Raw genomic sequence first — 23,388 nt, forward strand, 5'->3', positions numbered from 1 at the left:
ACCCCTTCAGCTCTGCCTTCTTAGTCTCATATATCAAGAGTAACAACACAGTCCACAAGCATGCCTTTGCTGACCTCTGCTATATACTTGGATAAATAGGATTCAACTACAGCTGTACAAGCTACACACATGCATGGCACAAGCAGAATGTTGCCTGAAAGAAAATAGACACAAAAGTACATGGAATATGATTCCATTTGCCTGCAGCTCAAAGAGGCAGCAAACCTGACCAACATAGTGTTTAGAGCAGTATGTTAGGATAATAGAGCAAGAAAGAAAATACTATAAAAGTGAAAAATGGGACCAAGCGGTGGTGCACCTGGTTAAGTCACACTACAGTGCACAAGGACCCAGGTTCAAGCCCCTGGTCCCTACCAGCAGGGGGAAAGTTTCACAAGTGGTGAAGCAGTCTCTCTGTGTCTTTCCCTCTCTGTCTTCCTCTTCCCTCTCAATTTCTCTCTGTCTCTATATAATAATAAATAACAAATAAACAAATAAATAAAAGTCAAAACAGGGTAGGCGGTGGTACACCATAGTGAGGGCACATAGTACAAGTGAAACAACCCACACGAGGACCCCAGTTTGAGCCTCGTTCCCCCACCTGCAGGGGAGACACTTCACAGGCGGTGAAGGAGGTCTGCAGGTGTCTTTCTCTCTCTCTATCTCCCCCCACTCCTCTCAATTTCTCTCTATCTTATTCAGTAAAACGGGGGTGGGGGAAGAAACATCCTTCAGGAGCAGTGGATTCATAATGCAGGCACCAGCGATAACCCTGTAAGAAAAAAAAAAAAACAGTCCAAGTCAAAACCTGGCAAGGGAGACAGTATAATGTATAATGGTTATGCAAACAGTCTCAGGCATGAGATTCCAAGGTCCCAGGTTTAATGGACCTGTACCACTGTAAGCCAGAGTTGAGCAGTGCTCTGGTAAATAATAATAATAATAATAATAACTTTAAAAACATAAATCAGGGCTGAGGGTAGATAGCATAATGGTTATGCAAACATACTCTCATGCCTGAGGCTCCAAAGTCCCAGGTTCAATCCCCCACACCACCATAAGCCAGAGCTGAACAGTGTTCAGGTTAAAAAATAAAAATAACTGAAAAAAATCAATCAAGACAATGCAGAGAGGGTGGGGAGTTGTGATTGGAGAGGGTGAAACAGATTTCTGGAGTGTCAGTCTTTTCTGATTTATGGGTTTCTGTTTAATTTATTATTGCTACAATTATTATTACTTGTTTAACTTTAACCAAAATGCACAGCTCTGGCTTATGGTGGTGCTGTAGACAGAACCTGGGACATCAAAGTCTTTGGCATGAAAGTCTTTCTGCATAGCCATTATGCTGTCTCCCAACCCTCTTTACCGATTTTTTAAAAATATTTTTATTATTTATTTATTTTCTCTCTTTATATATATATATTTTTTTTATTTAAGAAAGGAGACATTAACAAAACCATAGGATAAGAGGGGTACAGTTCCACACAATTCCCACCACCCGATCTCCATATCCCATCCCCTCCCCTGATAGCTTTCCCATTCTCTATCCCTCTGGGAGTATGGACCCAGGGTCGTTGTGGGTTACAGAAAGTGGAAGGTCTGGCTTCTGTAATTGCTTCCCTGCTGAACATGGGCATTCCCTGCTGAACTGGTCGATCCATACTTCCAGTCTGCCTCACTCTTTCCCTAGTAGGGTGGGTCCCTGGGGAAGCGGAGCTCCAGGACACATTGGTGGGGTCGTCTGTCCAGGGAAGTCTGGTCGGCATCGTGCTGGCATCCGGAACCTGGTGGCTGAAAAGAGAGTTAGCATACAAAGTCAAACAAATTGTTGAACAGCCATGGACCTAAAGACTGGAATAGTGCAGGTGAAGTGTTGGGGGGTATTCCCTGCAGGCTCTTGTGTACGTCTGCTTTCAGGTATATATTTTTCCCTAGTTTATGGGCACGTGTGAATATATGCTCTATCTCAGGGGACCTGGACTATATTCAGGTTTGGGGACTTTATTGGGGAGTGGAACACCTGGGAGGGAATTAGAGAATACTATAGGAAAGGTCTCACCTGAGTGATGAAGCTGAAGGGTTGTCATTCCACACCTGAAGTCTCTAGACACAGTCTGAAGTGAAGCATGCTGAGGTGGCACTTATTGCGTTGATTGGGTTGCAGTCTGCAGATGCAATATTATTTGATTTGAATTGAGAGAAGCATGCAGAAAAGTGGGCCCTACCCTAAGATTCCAGGACTGGGGAAAATATAGGCTCTATAGTGGAAATGTGAGGTTCCTGCTGTTTTAGGGTTCAAGAAGACAATGGATAGTTTTTGTTATCATCACATTATTTGGTGATTGGGTTAACTTTGAAAAGTCCCTTTGTTAGGGTTTGGGGTATAATACCCAGCATCTTGTATATAGCTGTGCTACCGGTTGCTTTTGTTCTCCCTGGTCTAGGCTTTTGAGAGAGTCAACATATCAAAGACAGCCTATGTATTAAAAAGACTCAGTCTGTGTTTTAAGAAGTTCTAGACATATGATCAATTTTTCCCCTCTCATATTAATTAAATAGTGGTCTATTTGTCTACACTTTAATAGGAGTATACATCAACACCATTCCCACCACCAAAAGACTGTGTCCCATCCCAACCACCCACCCCCACCCCCCCACCCACCCCCGCCACGCTGGGAAGCCCAATGGCCACCCTCCCCTTCACCACAGAGTTTTTACTTTGGTGCCCTCCTCTATTTTCTCTTTTTTGTTGCCCTGGTTGTTTTTCATTGTTGTTGTAGTTATTGTTGTTGTTATTGATGTCATCGTTGTTAGATAGGACAGAAATGGAGAGAAGAGGGGAAGACAGAGAGAAAGATAGACACCTGCAGACCTGCTTCACCGCCTGTGAAGCAACTTCCCTGAAGGTGGGGACCCAGGGATTTGAACCAGCATCCTTATGCCGGTCCTTGTGCTTCGTGCCACGTGTGCTTAATCCACTCACTGCGCTACCTCCCGGCTCCCCCCTTTACTGATTTTTTAACAGATGCTGGTTGCCTGAGTGTTGACAGTCTTAAGTATGTTTTGTGTTAACATTTCTACTCTTACCCAATGGTTTTTAAAAGAGTAACAAAAAAAAAAAAAAAAGAAAGAAAGTAAAGACGAAAGAGGAAAGAAGAAAAAGAATAGACTGAATAGGAAGTGGAGTTAAAACAAGAACAAGTAAGACTGAAAGACAAGATTTGCTCTCAAAAGTGTGAGCAAATGTTATGGTCTGTCTGTGAACTGTGTGTGAAATATAATGGTGAACTGGAGGCTGGGAGACATCACAGGAGTAGCATAGGGACTTGCCAGGTCCCATCATGGGGAGTCACCAAAAAAAAGAACTGAGCAGAGATCTGACTTAAAGGTGGTGTAGTGTATGTAGGAGACAGCAGTGAGACAAGGCTGAAGGAATCTGAAGTGGTTGAGTGGTTGTAATTTGATCTTGCCTATAATAATAAACCATGTAGCCAATAGTTTCACTGTATTTTAAATTGTGTTTATATTAAATATATGAAAGACTACAAACTAGACAGTCTCCACTGAAAATTTACAAGAGAGGGGCGGGGATAGATAGCATAATGGTTATGCAAAGAGAGTCTCATGCCTGACACTTCAAAGTCCCAGGTTCAATCCCACTCCCCAACCACCACCACTATAAACCACAGCTGAGCACTGCTCTGGGAGAGAGAGATTGAATGTTGGGCAGTGGCACTCCAAGATGAACACACAAGTTATAATGCAAAAGGACCTGGGTTCAAGACTCCAGCCCTTACCTGGTACAACTCCACACAATTCCCGCCACCTGATCTCCATATCCTATCCCCTCCCCTGATAGCTTTCCCATTCTCTATCCCTCTGGGAGCATGGACCCAGGGTCATTGTGGGTTGCAGAAAGTGGAAGGTCTGGTTTCTGTAATTGCTTCCCCACTGAACATGGGAGTTGGCTGGTCAATCCATACTCCCAGTCTGCCTCTCTCTTTCCCTAGGACACATTGGTGGGGTCTTCAGTCCAGGGAAACCTGGTCAGCATCATGATGGCATCTGGGACCTGGTGGCTGAAAAGAGAGTTAACATACAAAGCCAAACAAATTGTTGAACAATCATGGGCCTAAAGGTTGGAATAGTGGAGATGAAGTGTTGGGGGGTACTCACTGCAGACTATTCTTTACTTCTGCTTTCAGGTATATATTTTGCCCCAGTTTATGGATATGTGTGAACATATGCTCTATCTCATGGAACCTGGTCTTTATCTAGGTTTGGGGACTTTGTTAGGAATTGAACCACCTGGGATGGAATTAGAGAATACTATGAAAGGAAAGGTCTCACCTGAGTAATGAAGCTGAAGGGTTGTCATTCCACACCTGAAGTCTCTGGACACAGTCTGAGGTGAAGCAGATCATGATTTCTTGAACAGAGTCTTTAGGAACCCATGATATCTTTCCAGTTTGGGTATGATAAATTTGTATAAGAATTCTTGGGAAAAAAGGAAGTCCAGCTCTCCAAAAATGTTTTTTGGTTGAGGATAAGAGACAGGATTTATTTAAGTGGAGTAAAGGTCCAGCCAATCCAGGGTTCCACTTAATACCTAACCTGAAGTAGCTAAAAGGAAGGGAATAATCCCAAATTTTGGAGTCTTGGATTAATAATCCTTAGAGACCCTGGTTCTGGATAGTCCAGTTATTTTTTAGGGTCTGTGTAGCATAATTAACAGATCTGCATATTTCCCAGGAGAAGTTGGGATCTCCATCAAGAGGAAACAACTTTGTTGTACAGAGAGGAGCATTAGGTTTAGACTTGTGGTCTTGGTAGTGAACAGTCTCATCCTGTGGACAAAAATGACATTCAGCAGCTGTCTGATTGGAGGAATTACAATTTAAGAAGTTTAATGTATAGAGAGCTCTCTGTAATTGTTCCTGAAGTGATAATGACATGTCAATATTCCCATTTCTGTTTAAGAATCTATCTTTTTAGGAGTGCATTACAGCATTCTACAATAGCATGTCCAGTGGGATTGCAGGGTAAGCCAGTCATATGCTTAATATTTCACTGAGGAAAAAATGAGCTAGAGTTTTAGAAATATATTCAGGGCCGTTGTCAGTCTTGATTTTATGAGGGATGCCTTTAGCAGCAAAGGCTGAGAGGAGGTGCTTAGGAGCATGAATCGCTTTCTCTCTTGTCTGACAGGTGGCATGTATAAAACCCAAAAGGTACCTACAGAGACATGAACAAATTTCATCTTGCCAAACTGAGGGATGTGTGTAAAATCCATCTACCATAATTCATTACTAGAGAGCCCTCTGGGATTAACACTTATAGAGGAAGAAGAGTTATGGGCAATAGCTTGACAATCTGGGCATGTAAGAATGATGATCCATGCCTATTTTAGAGAGATGCCTTGGTGCCTTGGATGCCTTTGGTGCCTTGGTGAAAAAGGGAGTGAGAATTAGTAGCCATATTTAATATAGTGAACATGACTAATTTGTCAGCTTTATTATTTCCCTCAGCAAGGGGTTCAAGAAGACCTATGTGGGAACAAATGTGAGTTATTAAAAGTGGACAGGTTCTGCTCCAGATAAGATATTGGAGACTGTGAAACATCTGTAGAAGAGAAGGATCATTAGCATCTGAGAGTAAGGAAGAATGAATAAGTTTAACCAGGTTGACTACATAGGCAGAGTCAGTGAGGATATTAATAGGATCCTTGTTGAAGTGCTGGAGTGCTGCGATCACCATGGCAAGCTTGCTCGCTGGGTTGAAGTCTGTGGATCAGTCAAAAAAATGATGCCACTGTGAGTCACTATGCCAGATAAATGTCCCTTTGCCCGTTTTTCCTGAACCATCAACAAAAACTGTGGTTGCATTAGATAAAGGTTTGGAGGATATACAAGAGAAGAGTCAGATAGGTAATAGTTCAAGCCCTCTGAGTAATTTGTCATTAGGCAGAATGAATTCTATGTCTCCCAGGTAATCTGCTAAGGCAATTTGTAGTGACTCCTGAGAAAACATAAGTCTATTAAAATCATGTTTAGTAAAACCCAGATGAATCACATCACTCTTCTCTCTCAATTTCTTTCTGTCTCTATACAATAGCAAATAAATAAATTAAATAAATAAATAATTTTTTAAAAGTGTGTGGCAAATGTAACTTAATCATCTGAGGGATATAGTCTTGGCCATAATATTATATCACAGATATTTCCAAGGTGAAGTTAATTGGATTTTCTCTGGAGCTATCTGTAGCCCATATAATGCTACGTGTTTTAGGAGGTCCATGTGACAAGCTAACAGATATGATAGATCTGAATGTGCCATTAAAATATCATCAATATAATGGTACAGAATAACTTTTGGGAATTGTTGTCAAATAGGTTTTAGCACTAGATCAACATAATATTGACAATTACTGGAACTATTCATTCCTTGTGGTAGGACTTTACATACATTAAAACCTCTGGAGGAGTTTGGATGAATTTAGCACAGGTAGGGAAAAGGTAAATCTTTCTTTATCCTTGGGATGAAGTGGAATATTAAAAAAAAAAAGAGAGACAGCCCAGCTAGCTAGCTCAGTCGGTAGAGCATGAGACTTTAGCTCAGTGTCATGGGTTTGTGTCCCATGTTGGGCACCAGTTATAGCAAAAACGCATGGCTCTGTTTAAGATTAAATCAAAAGAGTGATTTATTTATAAAGTCACAGTAATCATGAGGAAATAAGTCTAGTTAAGTGAACAGGTAAAGTCTAAAATCTGCAAACAAGCTGCCCAAGACTACTATATGTAGAGATTAGTCCAGAGTTCAAACCAACAAGAGTGTGCTGAGGTGAAGGTGACCCAACCAAGTGAACGTGCTGCTCCATGAGTCCCTCTTTTTATACATTCCCATCTGTGTCTCCTCAGGCTTATGTCATCATTCATATGCTAATAGTCCCAAACTCCCATCGTTGGGGTCACAACACAGCTAAATTTCTTTCTGTCTCTTCCCAATAAATAAATAAAATATAATTTAAATAAGGAAAAAGTAACATAATTGAGTGTTGTTTATCTGTAATTTATATTTCTTTTTTTTAATATTTATTTATGTATTCCCTTTTGTTGCCCTTGTTGTTTTATTGTTGTAGTTATTATTGTTATTGTTATTGATGTCATTGTTGAATAAGACAGAGAGAAATGGATAGAGGAGGGTAAGACAGAGAGGGGGAGAGAAAGATAGGCACCTGCAGACCTGCTTCACTGCCTGTGAAGCGACCCCCTGCAGGTGGGGAGCCGGGGGCTCGACCTGGGATCCTTACTCCGGTCCTTGCGCTTTGTGCCACCTGCACTTAACCTACTGCACTACCGCCCGACTCCCCTGTAATTTATATTTCTAAGTAACTTAAAACATACTGCTGGGAGTCTGGTGGTAGCGCAGCAGGTTAAGTGCATATGGCGCAAAGCGCAAGGACCAGCGGCATATAAGGATCCCAGTTTGAGCCCCTGGCTCCCCACCTGCAGGGGAGTCGCTTCACAAGCAGTGAAGTAGATCTGCAGGTGTTTATCTTTCTCTCTCCCCCTCTCTGTCTTCCCCTCCTCTCTCCATTTCTCTCTGTTCTATCCAACAACAGTGACATAAATAATAACTACAACAATAAAACAATAAGGGCAACAAAAAGGAATAAATAAATAGATAAATAAAATATTTTTTAAAAATACTGCTATGTAGAGTAAATCAAATATCCTTTTAATATTCATATATCCCACTGAATAATAATTTATCATAGTCTAAAAACCTTAATCCAGTTTGTGTCCAAATTTTCACAAATTCCTGAATGTTAATTTTATAACCTGACACATTACTGTATTGCCTGATGATTTCCAAAAGCTTCTTGCTAGATTCCTTAGGTTTTTCCATGTATACTATCATGTCATCTGCAAATAAGGAGAGTTTGACTTCTTCTCTTCCAATCTGTATTCCTTTAATTCCTTGCTCCTGCCTGATTGCTATGGCAAGAACTTCCAACACTATGTTGAATAGTAATGGTGATAGTGGGCAGCCCTGTCTAGTACCTGATCTGAGGGGAAATGCTTCCAGTTTTTCACCATTGAGTATGATGTTGGCTGTAGGTTTGCTATATATAGACTCCACTATCTTCAGGAATTTTCTATCTATTCCCATTTTTTGTAGTGTTTTGATCATAAAGGGATGTTGTATTTTGTCAAAGGCTTTCTCTGCATCTATTGATATGACCATGTGGTTTTTGGTCTTGCTTTTGTTGATATGGTGGATCACATTGATTGATTTACGTATATTAAACCAACCTTGCATGCCTGGGATAAACCCCACTTGGTCATGATGGACAATCTTTTTGATATACTGCTGTATCCGGTTGGCTAGAATTTTGTTCAATATTTTCGCATCTATGTTCATCAGAGATATTGGTCTGTAGTTTTCTTTTTTGGTTGTGTCCCTGTCTGATTTTGGTATCAGGGTGATGTTGGCTTCATAGAAGCTGGCAGGGAGTATTCCAGTGTCTTCAATCTTCTGGAAGACTTTTAAAAGTAGAGGTATTAGTTCTTCTTTGAAAGTTTTGTAGAATTCATTTGTAAAACCATCTGGTCCAGGACTTTTATTTTTGGGAAGATTTTTGATAACTGTTTCAATTTCATTAGCTGTGATGGGCCTGTTCATGTTATCCACTTCCTCTTTACTTAGTTTTGGAAGTTGGTAGGTATCTAGGAAATCATTCATTTCTTCCAGGTTCTCTAACTTGGTGGCATATAGTTGTTCATAGAAGCCTCGCATGATATGTTGAATTTCTGCAGTGTCTGTTGTGATATCTCCTCTTTCATTTACTATCCGATTTATTTGGGTCTTCTCCCTTTTTTGTTTTGTGAGTCTGGCTAAAGGTTTGTCGATTTTGTTTACTCTTTCGAAGAACCAACATTTACTTTCATTGATCTTTTGTATGGTTTTCCTATTCTCAATGTTATTTATTTCTGCCCTAACTTTAGTAATTTCTGTCCTTCTGGTTGCTTTAGGGTTCCTTTGTTGTTCTTCTTCTAGGTCTTTAAGATGTGCAATCAGGCTGTTTATTTGTGCCTTTTCTTGTTTCCTAATGTGTGCTTGTATAGCTATGAACTTCCCTCTTAGGACTGCTTTAGCTGTGTCCCAAATATTTTGATAGCTTGTGTCTTCATTTTCATTGAACTCTCGAAACATTTTGATTTCTTCCTTGATTTCCTCTTTGACCCAGAAGTTGTTAAGAAGTGTACTGTTGAGCTTCCACATTTTGGCACTGTTACTAATCTTTGGTTGATTGTTAAGTGTTAGTTTAATTCCACTGTGGTCTGAGAAGATGCTTGGGATGATTTCAGTGCTCTTGAATAGGCTGATGCTGTCTTTGTGGCCTAACATATGGTCTATCCTTGAGAATGATCCATGTGGATTTGAGTAAAATGTGTATTCCAGTTTCTTGGGATGAATGACTCTGAAAATGTCCAATAGTTCTAGTTTATCTATCTCTTCATTTAGCTCCCTTATGTCTTTACTGATTTTCTGCCTGGATGATCTGTCAAGTTGAGATAGTGGGGTGTTGAAGTCCCCTACTATGATTGTGTTACTGTTAATATATTGCTGTAGCTCTTTCAGTAGAAGTTTGATGTATTTAGATGGCTTCTCATTGGGTGCATAGATATTAATAATTGTTAAGTCCTCTTGATTGACTGATCCTCTGAGCATTAAGTAGTGTCCATTCCTATCTTTTTTAATTTTATCTATTTTAAAGTCTATCATGTCAGATATGAGAATAGCTGTTCCTGCCCTTTTTTGTGGGCCATTGGCTTGAATGATAGTTTTCCATCCTTTCACTTTAAGTCTGTGTTTGTCTTGTTGCGTTAGGTGAGTTTCCTGTAGACAACATATTGTTGGGTTGTGTTTTCTGATCCATCTTCCTACTCTGTGTCTTTTAATAGGTGAATTCAGGCCATTCACATTTATTGATATCAAAGATTGAAGATATTTTAACGCCATTCTTGTAGAGTTTTAGAGTGTTTTGATATATGTTCTATTTGTGGTGGTCTGGTTGTTTATAGGAAACCTTTCAGAACTTCTTTCAAGGCAGGCTTGGTGATGGTTGCTTCCTTCAACTGTTGCTTGTCTGAGAAGGTTTTGATGCTTCCATCTAGTCTGAATGACAATCTAGCAGGATATAGTATTCTTGGCTGAAAGCCTTTCTCATTGAGCACTCGATAGATATCTTGCCATTCTCTTCTGGCCTGTAGTGTTTGTATGGAGAAGTCTGCTGCTAATCTTATGGGTTTTCCTTTGTAGGTGACTCTTTGTTTTTCTCTTGCAGCCTTGAGGATCCTTTCTTTATCCTTATTCCTTTCCAATCTAAGTATGACATGTCTTGGTGTCTTTAGGTCTGGGTTAATTCTGTTTGGGACCCTCTGGGCTTCTTGAATCTTTATGTCTTTGGTGTTGTCTAGACTAGAGAAATTTTCAGCTATTATGGCCTGGAGAACGCTTTCTTCCTCCCCTTCTCTTTCTTCCTATGGTAAGCCAATAATGCGTATATTGTTTCTTTTGAAGTCATCCCATAGGACTCTGTTGTTGTTTTCAGCATCTCTTAATCTCTTTTTGAGATCTCTTACTTCTTTTTTAGTTGTCTCTAATTCATCCTCAATCTTGCTAATTCTGTCTTCAGCCTCATTGATTCTATTCTCTCTGCCCTCTACTGCTTTCTGGAGTTCATCTATTTTGTTGCCCTGCTCTGATACTGTTTTAGCTTGTTCAGCTAGTTGCCTTCTTAGCTCAGCAATTTCAGCTTTCAGCTCTCTAATAACCATGCGATTATTAGAATTTTCTTCCATATTCTCATTTGTTGTTCCTGCAGTTCTGATTACAATTTTTTCAAATTCTTTACTCACTCCTGTTATTATTTCCTTAGCTAATGTTTGGATGTTGAACTCGTTGTTTTGTGCTTCGCCCTCTGGAGAACTTTTAGCTGGACTCTTGTCCTGGTTCGAGTCTCCAATATTTTTTCTTGTTGTTTTAACCATTTTATATAAGTTAACAGTTTTTTCAATCCCTGAGTTGGAGTTCAGTGGTGTAAAAGCCTTTTTTTTTTCCCCTGTAGGCTATGGTAGCCTGAGGGCTTTTAAACTATCAATAGGCTTCTTGGCTTAATCAATGACTCCTGACCAAGAGATAAAGCAGGGTGTGGCAGAGATAATCCAGTGGTTATGCAAAGAGACTTTCACAGCCCTTCAGCTATGCCACCGAGGTATAGGTCTTCTCCTGAGTTTCCCGGTTAGATCTCTGTGCCCTGGTGTCCCTCCCTGTTGCTGCTCCAGATTCTGAGGGTAGTAGCAATGGAGACTCAGAGTTGTACTTGGTGAGTCTCTGGGGAGTCCTTTCCTCCCTTCAGCTGTCCCCTTGTTGGTGGAGCAGACTGGAGGTGGTGTCTCCACTGACAAACTGTCGAACTGTTAGCAGTCACTTAATCTCTCCTTAGGCCCCTCTCTCCTCTCTGTCACCAGCCACGCGTGTTTGTACTCACGGGTGATTTACTGGGTTTCTGTGGTCATTCTAGTCCTGTCTTGTTTCGGTCCGGGTGGTCTCCTTTGGTATTCCTAGTTGATCCGGGAGAGGAGAGGAGAGGAGAGAAAGCCATCTGCTGCTCGTAGCTCCGCCTCCCCAAATTTTCACAAATTCCTAATTAACATGATCCCAATCCATGATGTGCTATTTTCCTGACTAGCCTGGGATCTTTGCTCCTGGTTTAGTCACATCTTTACCACTTACTTACTAATAGTTTAAGCAAATTACTAAACCTCCCCTTATCTGAAAAGATAGATAATATCCACTTTATGGAGTTTTTCTTAAGAACAAATTAAAATTAGTCTTATAAATCACTTTGCATAGCACTTGGAGCAAAATAGGTTTTTGGCATATGTCACTGGCTACTTTTATCTTTTTACTACAATTGCTCAGTATGTATGAAAAATGAATATTCATTTCTGAAAATATGATGAAACTATTGCCTGAGTTCACACATTTTAATATCTGAAAGAAAGTGTTTCATAAATACTTCAAAATTGCATACCAATCTCCAGAATTAAGGCAGTAAAAAGAAGAAAGCACACATATGTGTATGTAGGGGTGTATGTGAATGTGTGTATGAGTGAATGTGTGTGAGTGTGTGTGTATATATGTGAGTGTGTGTGTATGTGAGTGTGTGCAAGTGTGTGTGTATGTGAATGTGTGTGTATATGTGTGTATGTGTATGTGAGTGTGTGTGTGTGAGTATGTGTGAGTGTGTATGTGTGTGTGCAGGTGTGTGTGAGTGTGTATATGAGTGTAAGTGTGAGTGTGTGTATATGTGAGTGTGTGTGAGTGAGTGTGTGTGTTTATGTGAGTGTGTGTATGTGTGTGTGTGCAAGTGTGTGTGTGTATATGAGTGTAAGTGTGATTGTGTGTATATGTGAGTATGTGTGAGTGTGAGTGAGTGAGTGTGAGTGTGTGTGTATGTGAGTGTGTGTATGTGTGAGTGAGTGTGTGTGAGTGTGAGTGTGTGTGTGTGTGAGTGTGATTAATTTCATGGAGTCACATCAGAGCAAAGAAGTTTTTGACATTGAACAAGTTCTAAGCTTCAGGCCAGATTTTACTGTCTTTAACATTTGTTCCTTTCTTATGGATCTTTTAAACAAAATAACATTTTAAAATAAATTAAAGAAAGCCTTGCTGGGACATAGCATAGAAGTAGGACAAGAGGTTCCAGGTTCAATCCAAACTACCACCCACAGCCACAGCTGAGCAGTGCTCAGGCAAGTATGGGGGTGTCTATTGCTATTCTAGAAGCTGTACAGATAAACAGGAAATTCAGAGTGATTAAATTTTAACAATAAAGTCCAAGTTTCACTTGTATAGTTTTCAATGCAATGTTTTCTTTTATCCTCTCCACATAATAAAGCACTTACAGATCATGTAAGTAGTTCAAAGTAAGTAGACACAGCCCTCCATGCTGCAAACACCACCATTTGTTCCTTCTGGCAAACAGAAAAAGAACTGAGGATGGTTGGGAAGCCAAGAAGAAGGTGGTTTGCAGCTGCTGCTCACAGTCTGTGCTGTTCAGATCCTAGCCAAACTGCCACCTCCCCCTAATGTCCTGTGTTTAAAGAGTAATCAAGGCTGTGATATTACAATCCTAGGGTGAGGACATCCGATCGAGACTTGGCCTCAAAGTCTGTGCCTGTCAAAGGGGTATAATTATCCACTCTGATGAGCACTGATGGCAAGTCCTCACTCTTTGTGCAAAGTTCCCCACACCTCAAGCTCCTCCCAGTCTCCTTTCAGTACAGTTAAAAACATTTGTAAGGGACAGGGGAGAGAGCAAAATGGTTAAGCAAAGAAATTCACATGTCTGAGGCTCCAAAGTCCCAGGTTCAATTCCCCATACCACCATAAACCAGAGCTGAACAGTGCTTTGGTAATAAATAAATAAAATAAAATAAAATAAAATAAAATAAAATAAAAAATATGTAAGGGGGAAAGTAGTTATGCAGGAAAATCTTCATGCCAATGGCACCAAAGTTTCCAGATTCAAACTCCAGGACCACCATAAGTCAGATCTGAGTATTTTCCTCTCTCTCTCTCTCTGTCTCTATCTCCCTCACTCAAATAAAAAATATAAAAACAAATCTGTAAGTTATATGAAGGAAGAGGTTATATGAAGGACGATCTCAACAGAATTTCCAGATATCTTGTTTTCCTCTTCTTGCTCCAGGGCTCACATTTACTGAAGGGTTAGAGCATGTTTGAAGTCAGCCCTAATGTAGAATTAGAAAAACAATATGTTAATAGTGAATCCCCGCTGTCTTATCACTGCTATTCTCCTATTCCCAATGATAAGAAAGCATTCAATCACTCTTTCCTGTGACCTGAACACTGCCTAAAATTGTCTACGTGGCCTGGTCTGAATCTGGGCAAAATCCTTGAAGTGACCCAAGGCAGAAGTCTCAAACCAATGAGACATGGGCCATATTTAGTCAACTCTCTGGTCTCACCTGGTGAGTACAGTGTTCAAATACTTGAACTGTGTAGTTTTTTTAAATTGGGAGATACCATATCAGAATCTGATTGGGGCAGACATTTCTAAAAAACTAAAAGATCCAATAACATTTCCCTGTGGCAGCCACAGTTAAGATCCAGCACTCTGAATGAGGTTTCTCTGGCTTGCAGGATCCCCCGGCACAGTTCCTTTGCTAGTTTTGTAAGCTTGGCATCTGGGGGCACTTGAGTCTGAGACTCCGTGTAGTGCAGACCAGTATGAGTTGGAACCTTTGGTCTGGAATGTGAGTCAGCAATCCTTACCTCTGTATGGTTAGAGCTTGGGGTAGGGTCCTCTAGTCTAGAGTTCAACTGTCTTTGAAATGAGTTCAGATCTTGGCAGTGGTTGCCATCCTGGAGATTTTTTTTTATATTTATTTACTTATTTTTCCTTTTGTTGCCCTTGTTTTTTAATAGTTATTTTTTTTATTTATTCCCTTTTTTGCCTTTGTTGTTTTATTGTCGTAGTTTATTATTGTTGTCATCGTTGTTGGATAGGACAGAGAGAAATGGAGAGAGGAGGGGAAGACAGAGAGGGGGAGAGAAAGACACCTGCAGACCTGCTTCACCACTCGTGAAGCGACTCCCCTGCAGGTGGGGAGCCAGGGCTCGATCTGGGATCCTGACGCCGGTCCTTGTGCTTTGCACCACCTGTGCTTAACCCGCTGTGCTACAGCCCGACTCCCAGCCCTTGTTTGTTTTTATTGTTGCTGTAGTTATTATTGTTGTTGTTGTTGATGTCGTTGTTGGATAGGACAGAGAGAAATAGAGGAAGGGAAGACAGAGAGGGGAGAGAAAGACAGACACCTGCAGACCTGCTTCACTGACTATGAAGCAACTCCCCTGCAGGTGGGGAGCCGGGGGCTAGAACCGGGATTCTTACCCTAGTCCTTGTGCTTCAGGCCACGTGCGCTTAACCCGCTGCGCTACCGCCCGACTCCCCCTGGAGATTTTTTTAAGCCAACAGTGACATCTCTCTCCTCAGTTCCACCTTCATTTGAAACTGTCTCCTCTGAATGTATGATGATGGCACAGCACTAACATTTGTTTACTTCATGGCAGGTACCACGTTCACCGTTGACTCTCAAAGCAATTTACGAGGCTAGGGCTGTTATATTATCCTGTCTAAGAGAGATGATGAACTTCAGGTCACACATCCAGTAAATGGCAATCCAGGATTGAACCCAGGCAAAAAAGGACATTGCCTCTCTGCAAGGGAGGGCCGCACTTAACAAAGCAACCAACACTTGGATGGCATTTACTATATACTTCCTAGGAATGGATGTTAATTTATTTAGACCTCTAGTCAGCACTAAAACACCGGTGCTGTCATTACTGTCACTCTGCAGATGAGGAAACCAAAGCATGTGGCTGTAAAGTGCCTTTGCCAGGCTGGGACAGAGCTGGGGCCCCATTCCAGAGGAACTGCCTTGGAGAATTTTCCTAACTGCTGTTGCATGAGCACCCTGGCATGCAGTTCCCTGCCTAGATTAGTATTTCACTCAGTTCTTGATTCAGCCAGCACGTTAATAAGTATTTCTAAGAATTTAATCATACATGTCGTATATATTTTTATATTTATTTATTTATTTTCCCTTTTGTTGCCCTTGCTGTTCTATTGTTGTAGTTATTATTGTTGCTATTGATGTCGTCATTGTTGGATAGGACAGAGAAATGGAGAGAGGAGGGGAAGACACTGAGAGGGAGAGAGAAAGATAGACACCTGCAGACCTGCTTCACCGCCTGTGAAGCGGCTCCCCTACAGGTAGAAAGCCAGGGACTCAAACTGGTATCCTTATGCCAGTCCTTGCGCTTTGCGCCACCTGCACTTAACCCACTGCGCAACCGCCCGACTCCCATGCATGTCGTATCTATGCTAAATGCTAATAGACCAATTTAAAAAGGAAAAATCAAAGGCACAGAACCTTTAGGAAGAAAAGAATGCACTGAATCAACTGAATAATGGATGAACAACACTGGGCTCAAAGCAAACCTCACCTGTACGTAAGCTTATGTTAAGATATCTTTATTACTATCATTGTTCTGTATTTTTTAACATGTAGATTTTGTTCTTCCTTGAAACTTTTTGAAGTGAATATGATCTTTAACTCTAGGTAGATTATTTTTTATTTTTTAAATATATTTTATTTACTTTGGAGAGAGAGAGAAATCAAAAGGGAAGGGGGAAATAGAAAAGGAGAGAGAGGGTCTGGGAGGTGGCGGAGCAGATAAAGCATTGGACTCTCAAGTATGAGAACCAGAGTGATGTCTGGTTCTTTCTCTCTCTCCTCTCTTTCTCATGAATAAATAAATAAATTCTTTAAAAGAGAGAGAGAGGAGAAAGACAGACACCTGCATCTTCTTCAGTGCAGCTTTCCCCCTGCAGATGGGGACCAGGGCTTCAACCCAGGTCTTTACACATTGCTATGTGTGTACTCAACCACCGGCCCCTAAAATTTTAGATTATAAAAAGAATTTCTAGGGAGTCGGGTGGTAACACAGCGGATGAAGCCCAGGCGGCCCAAAGTTCAAGGACTGGCGGAAGGATACCAAGCCCCCGGCTCCTCACCTGCAGGGGTGTTGCTTCACAGGTGGTGAAGTAGGTCTGCAGTTGTCTTTCTCTCCCCCTCTGTCTTCCCCTCCTCTCTCCATTTCTCTCCTATCCAACAATGACAACATCAATAACAACAACAATAATAACTACAACAATAAAAACAGAAGGGCAACAAAAGGGAATAAATAATTTTTTTAAATTTTAAATTAAAAAAAGAACTTCTAGATACTTTTACTATTTTGATTCCTTTACCCAGACACTTAGATAAATACCATATAAAAATAATATTTTCGGCTTGCTCAAGAAATTTATAAACAATGTTTTGGAAGTCTTACTTAGAAAGAGGAAAGCACTTGACAATTCTAGCTTAACTGTTATCTTTCCCACTTTTAGTTCTTACATTTGTATTAATTTCATTCTTAAGCAAGTATCTCATTTCACCAAAACAAATTACTCTGGGGGAAGAAGGAATGGAAAAGGGCAAAGAAGGTTTAAGGGGCCCAGAGCACTATGGCAGAGTCGGTCGTGGGAGTGTTTTGCAGACATCTGTCACCAAGGGATGAGAAATTGTCCCCATGTGTTAACAACTGTACTGTGACCTCTTTCCCCCAATAAAATGAGTTTAAAAAAATATGTTATCTCATCTTGTTAATCATAAAAACATCTCCGCTACTCAGTTTAATATTGTTTCTCCTGTGTATGTCAGAGGAAATGTAGGGGAGTAGCAAAGTGGTGGCTTGAGGTCTGGAAGTCCCCTGCACTAGCATTAAAATAAAATAAATTGGGAGTCGGGCAGTATCGCCGGGTTAAGCGCAGGTGCCAGCAAAGCACAAGGACCTGCGTAAGGATCCCAGTTTGAGCCCCCGGCTCCCCAACTGCAGCGGAGTCACTTCACAAGTGGTGAAGCAGGTCTGTAGGTGTCTGTCTTTCTCTCCCCCTCTCTGTCTTCCCCTCCTCTCTCCATTTGTCTCTGTCGTATACAAGAACGACGACATCAGTAGCAACAACAATAATAACTACAACAATAAAACAACAGGGGCAACAAAAGAGAATGAATAAATAAATATTAAAAAATTAAAATAAAAAATAAGTCTTTTTATGATTCTTTAAAAAAAATTTTATATTTATTTTCCCTTTTGTTGCCCTTATTGTTTTTTATTGTTGCTGTAGTTATTGTTGTTGTTGTTATTGATGTTATTGTTGTTGTTGATGTTGTTAGATAGGACAGAGCGAAATGGAGAGAGGAGGGGAAGACAGAGAAGGGGAGAGAAAGATAGAAACCTGCAGACCTGCTTCACCACCTGTGAAGCGACTCCCCTGCAGGTGGGGAGCTGGGGGCTCAAACTGGGATCCTTAAGCAGGTCCTTGTGCTTTGTGGCCACCTGCGCTTAACCGGCTGCAATTCCGCCTACTCCCAATTAATTTTATTTATTTATCCTTTCCCTGGTCCTTGCTCTTCTCCACGTGCACTTAACCCGCTGTGCTACCACCCGACTCCCCAATGTCTTTTTTTAATGAAATCCTAAAACATAAATCATCTTAAGTAAAAAAGAAAGTACTGTATTTCAACTTTAAGATATATTGATGTTACTCCATTCACTAGTATCCACACAGAAAAAGTAACATATCCAAGTTTATTAATAAGAAAATTTCTCTTTGCATTTGTCATTTCAGCTTCAACAAATCCAGAAGTCATCAAGATAAACTCGGTTCTGGAGATAGTAACCAAAGTGGAAGAGTACTATCACAAAGGCTATGTTGTTGGAGCTGTCCACTCCATCATACAGCCAGTAGGGCAGCGGAAACACCTGTCGGCGAGTTACCTCTACAGGGTGGTGCTTTGGCGCTTAAAATTAAAGTAAGTCTGAAGCACAGTGAGCCAGCCTTACTGAAAGGCTGTAGAAGGTGACTTTTTTTTTTAACTAAAAGAAAAGAAAGTTGAGCCAAGGAAAGAGCTCACTAGAATAGTGTGCTGCTTTGCTGTGTGCTGCTTTGCTGTGTGCATAACACGGGTTCAAGTTGAGTCCCCACTGCACTGAAGAAAATTTTGGGGCTCTCTGTCACAAATAAATCAATACATAAATAAGAAAGTCGGGCTGAAAAAATAGCTCACTTGGCTAGTGCGCTGCTTGTGTGTGCCATGTATGAGACCCAGATTTGAGCCCAGCCCCACCTGACCACATTGAAGAAAGCTTTGTGCTATGGTGTCCTTCACTCTCTACCACCATGTATCTCTGCATCTCTGTCTCTCTATCTCTGAAAAAGTCATCCCCTGATGACAGAAAAGGAGGAAGAAGACAGGGGGAGTGACACAGCTAGTTGAACACACACATTACAGTGCACAAGAACCTGGGTACAAGTTCCCAGTCTCCACCTGCAGGGGAGAAACTTCATGAATGGTGAAGCAGGGCTGCAGGTGTCTTTCTCCCCCCCCCCCAGCTTGCCCTTCTCTCTCAGTATCTCCCTGTGTCTATCCAAAATAAATAAATAAATAAATAATACGTTTTCTAAGTGGGTCAAAGGAAGAAAGGAAGAAAGGAAGGGAAGAAGGAAGTGAGGGAAGGAGAGAGAAAGGAAGGAAGGAAGGAAGGAAGGAAGGAAGGAAGGAAGGAGAAAAAGGAAGGAAGATTAAACAAGGTGATGAAAAAGAAGGAGTAGTTAGGGTGTTTGATTTAAGGCACATTTTCCAGCACTTAGACCTGAATAGAGAGAACACTGACACCTCCTTCCTTAGAAATCCTCATTGATTTTTCAAGCAGGAAGATGACCCAGTGGCAGATCACCTCACATGCTTGAAGCTCTTGAGCTATATCTTTTTTTGTTTGTTTGTTTTGCTTCCAGGGTTGTCACTGGGGCTGTATGCCAGCACTATGATCCATTGCTCCTAGTGGCTCCCCCCCCCCCATTTTATTGGATAAGACAAAGAGAAATTGAGAGAGGAGGGGAAGATAGAGATAGACACCTGCAGACCTGCTTCACCACTTGTGAAGTGTCTCCCCAGTCAAGTGGGGAACTAGGGGCTCAAACCCAGATCGTTGAGCAGGTTCTTGTGCTTTCCCCCTGCAGGTGGGGACCAGGGTCTTGAACCCTCGTCCTTGTGCATTGTAACATGTCGGTTCAACCAGATGTGCCACCATACAGCCCCCTGAGTCACCACTTTCAAAGCTCCTCTGTGCAGGAGGGAACTGGGGGTTGAGCTCTGGTCCTTGCTCATTGTGATACGTGCGCTCAACCAGGTGCGCCACCTTCTGGCCCCATAAATAAATAAAATAGATCTTGAAACTTCCTGCCTTCTGCAACTTCCATGAGCAAGGAGCTTGTTCGCCCAGCAGGACATGAGTTCAAGGCCTGGCACCACATGGAGGACCAGCACAGAGAAAGCACCACAGATGGTGGGGCGGCGCTGTGGTGTCTCCCCAGGTTCAATCACCTACACCACCAGAAACAAGGACTGAGCAGTGCTCTGGCAAATAAATAGATACATAGACAGACAGACAGATAGATGACCCAAGAGGAATACAATTCATATGAATGACTCTCCAGTGAAAAAGATGAATATAACTTTTACAATAGAAAGGCACACCAGGTTCTCACAAATTAGATTTCACCAAAAATGGGAAAATGCTAAAAAGCATCCATTTTAGTTTATTTAAAGACCTTTTTAATAGCTATGATCCCTAGCAACACTACAACTACTTTTGCCAGCCTACCTTATAAGTTTGATAGTTTTAAAAAATAACATTGTTCCTCCCAAAAAAAGAAAGGAAAAGGAAAAAAATTCAAAAACAGACTAACTTAGACTGGCAAACTAAATTCCTCCAGAACTACTAATAAATTGTTAGAGCTGTTACTCAGGTAGAAAATTAATCACACCTCTTAACTATACCCAGACTACTTCAAAACCAGGGTAAAAACTGTGCTTCCCTTTATAATAATAGAGCAATCATCAGTCACTCTATGAAAAGGCTAATTGGAAAAAATATAAATGAAATTTTAAAATGGGGGTTGCTTAAAAAAATCCTAGGTGGGGGCTGGGTAGCAGCACACCTGGTTGACACACACACTCCCATGCACAGGGATCTGGGTTCAAGCTTCCAGGCCCCACCTGCAGGGGGTAAGTTTCACAAGTAGCAAAGCAGGTCTGCAGGTGTTTCTTTGTCTTTCTCCTTCTCTGTCTCCTCTTTCCCCTCTCAACTTCTCTCTGTACTATCAAACAAAAAAATAATAATAATAAAATGGAAAAAAATGGCCACAGGGAGTAGAGGATTCTTCTTGCAGGCACCAAGCCCCAACAATAACCCTAGTGGCAATGAAAATATTGATAATAAATAGAATCAAATTAAATTCCAGGTATGCTTTCAAGAGACTGTGCTACTAAGTAATTGCCTAGGACTTGCTCATATCTGGGACACTATGTGCAAGGTTCTTCTGTCAGCATTTCATGGAGTCTCAACAGAAACTCAGTTCAAACAATGCTACTACACATACCACTTTTTGGCTAATGTCATAATTACAAATCTTGTAAGCCATGAAAAAAATATTTTTTCTTCTTTAGCATTACTTCAAATAAGCCGAGCAGTGCTCTGACATTGTTAAGAACAAGGAAAGGGGGAATAAAAAAAGACAGGACAAAATCTCTTTGTATTTAAATACAATTTTTACTTGTGTGGATTTTTTTGTTTGCTTGTTTACCTCCAGTTTCTGGGGTTCAGTGTCTACACTACAAATCCACTGCTCCTGGCAACCATTTTTTTCCTTTTTTTTTTCCTTCTATTTTATTCTATAGAACAGAAAGAAATAGAGAGGGGAGGAGGAGATAGGAAGGGAAACAGAAAGATAGATAGCTGCAGACCTCCTTCTGCAGCTTCTGGTGGGGGGCTGGGGCTCAACTCGGGTCCTTGACTGCTTAACTAGGTACACCATCACTTGGTAACCCCCCTTGTGCTTTTAAAAAAAAAAAAAAAAAAAACATGGTTTTATACAGTGATGAGTTATTACAGTGACTTTGTTAAAATAGTTTCTCATTATAACAACAGGCATGAATATTTTCTTCCATATTAAGTCAAATGAAGAAAGGCTTAAAATTCAATTTAAAAATAATTGAAGTTACTGTTTGAAAAGCAAAGAAATTATTGCCATGACCTTATTTGTAAGTTGTTCACTCATATTCACATGAGCACATTAGCTGAAAATGAGCAACTGACTTCCAACCACAAACATATTCTCTGTTACAGCTCGAAGCATTCAGCAACACCCAGTGGACACAGACGCCCAAAGCTTGTGATTGAGGAATGTCCTCTAACTTATGAGACACAAACAAATGATGTAGCAAAAGAACTCATAGAAAAGGTACTAAATATATTTTTTTCATGAACTACTGAGGACTACTTGGGTTTTTTTTTTTTCTTTATCAATTTCCTTTCTTTAAAAAGAACAGAGAAATGGCAAGTGATTTGTTATGTCAGAATTTAAAATATATTGAATCACATTTTAAATAGTACAAACTTAAAAGCAGACATACATCCCAATGAGGCAGAATGGAAGTGCCAGAAATAAATTTACACACAAATAAAGTTCAATGGTAAACCTGGAGAAATAAAATAGGAAAGCACCAATTCCTAATAAATGTCACTTAGGAGGGCAAACGCATCTTGTTCAGTAGAAAATAGACATCACACATCTCAGACGAAGTAAATATTTTCTAGCTATAGTAGTATGAAAAACAAGCTGCAGGCATACTTTTAGATACGTTATGAATAGATCTAAGGAGTTGAACTAAATGTGACTTTTATGCTAGCAAAACTAAGCTTTAGAAAAACACCAGGGAGAGCTGGACAGTAGCGCAGCGGGTTAAGCACAGGTGGCGCTAAGCGCAAGGACCGGCATGAGGATCCCGGTTTGAGCCCCCGGCTCCCCACCTGCAGGGGGAGTCGCTTCACAAGCGGTGAAGCAGGTCTGCAGGTGTCTGTCTTTCTCTCCTCCTCTCTGTCTTCCCCTCCTCTCTCCATTTCTCTCTGTCCTATCCAACAACGACGACATCAACTACAACAACAATAAAAAGACAACAAGGGCAACAAAAGGGAAGATAAATAAATAACAATTACCAAAAAAAAAAAAAAAAAAAACACCAGGGAGGAAACCTGCAACAAATGTTTCCTTCGGAGCTTCCTTTTCTGAATATATAGAATATTAGTGGAGATACTCATGTTATCTCCACACTCAAGTTATATCCACATTTGATTAGATGGGCAAAATTTACAGATAGCAAGCATAGTATTAAAGATACATTGGGAGAGAAATTAGAAATAACCAATAATTTTTTCAATTTTATTTTTAATTAGTAATTTAGCAGTGTTCTACAAAATTATAAAGTTTCAGGGTTATAATTTCACATTCATCCATGGTGTTTGTAAGTTATTGCACTTTCCATCAAAGCCTTGTGCCTAACTATCATTTTCATAAAATCTAGGAGACAGTTTGATGACCAGTAATATTTTTTAATACTTAATCATTTATTTTACTTGATAGAACAGAGAGAAATTGAGAGAAAAGGAGGATGGAGAGGGAGAGACAGAGACACCTGAAGCCCTGCTTCACTGCTCATGAAGCTTTCTTCCTGCACGTGGAGACCAGGGGCTTGAACCTGGGTCCTCATGCATGGCAACAGGTGTACCACAACCTGGTCCCAATAACCAATAATTTTAATGGAAATCAAAACTGAGACCAGT

The 23,388-nt window shown here is 40.7% G+C and overlaps 1 protein-coding gene and 1 long non-coding RNA gene across 5 annotated transcripts in view; both read left to right on the forward strand.

Annotated features, from left to right (window-relative positions):
- The window catches only part of RFTN2 (raftlin family member 2), a 118,742-nt gene that overhangs the window by 45,913 nt on the left and 49,441 nt on the right, over positions 1–23,388 (forward strand). For 3 of the 4 annotated variants that reach the window (XM_016193115.2, XM_060194215.1, XM_060194216.1), the window contains 2 exons: positions 18,335–18,518; positions 21,895–22,009. In XM_016193115.2, the coding sequence (XP_016048601.1) occupies positions 18,335–18,518; positions 21,895–22,009 (299 nt within the window). Of the gene's footprint in view, positions 1–13,945; positions 14,067–18,334; positions 18,519–21,894; positions 22,010–23,388 lie in introns of those variants that run through there. The other variant, XM_060194214.1, reaches the window with a different exon arrangement.
- The window catches only part of LOC132539408 (uncharacterized), a 107,611-nt gene that overhangs the window by 34,782 nt on the left and 49,441 nt on the right, over positions 1–23,388 (forward strand). The window lies entirely within an intron of this gene.

Source organism: Erinaceus europaeus, chromosome 7 (assembly GCF_950295315.1).
Source record: "Erinaceus europaeus chromosome 7, mEriEur2.1, whole genome shotgun sequence".
In the NCBI taxonomy this organism is placed as follows: Eukaryota; Metazoa; Chordata; class Mammalia; order Eulipotyphla; family Erinaceidae; genus Erinaceus; species Erinaceus europaeus.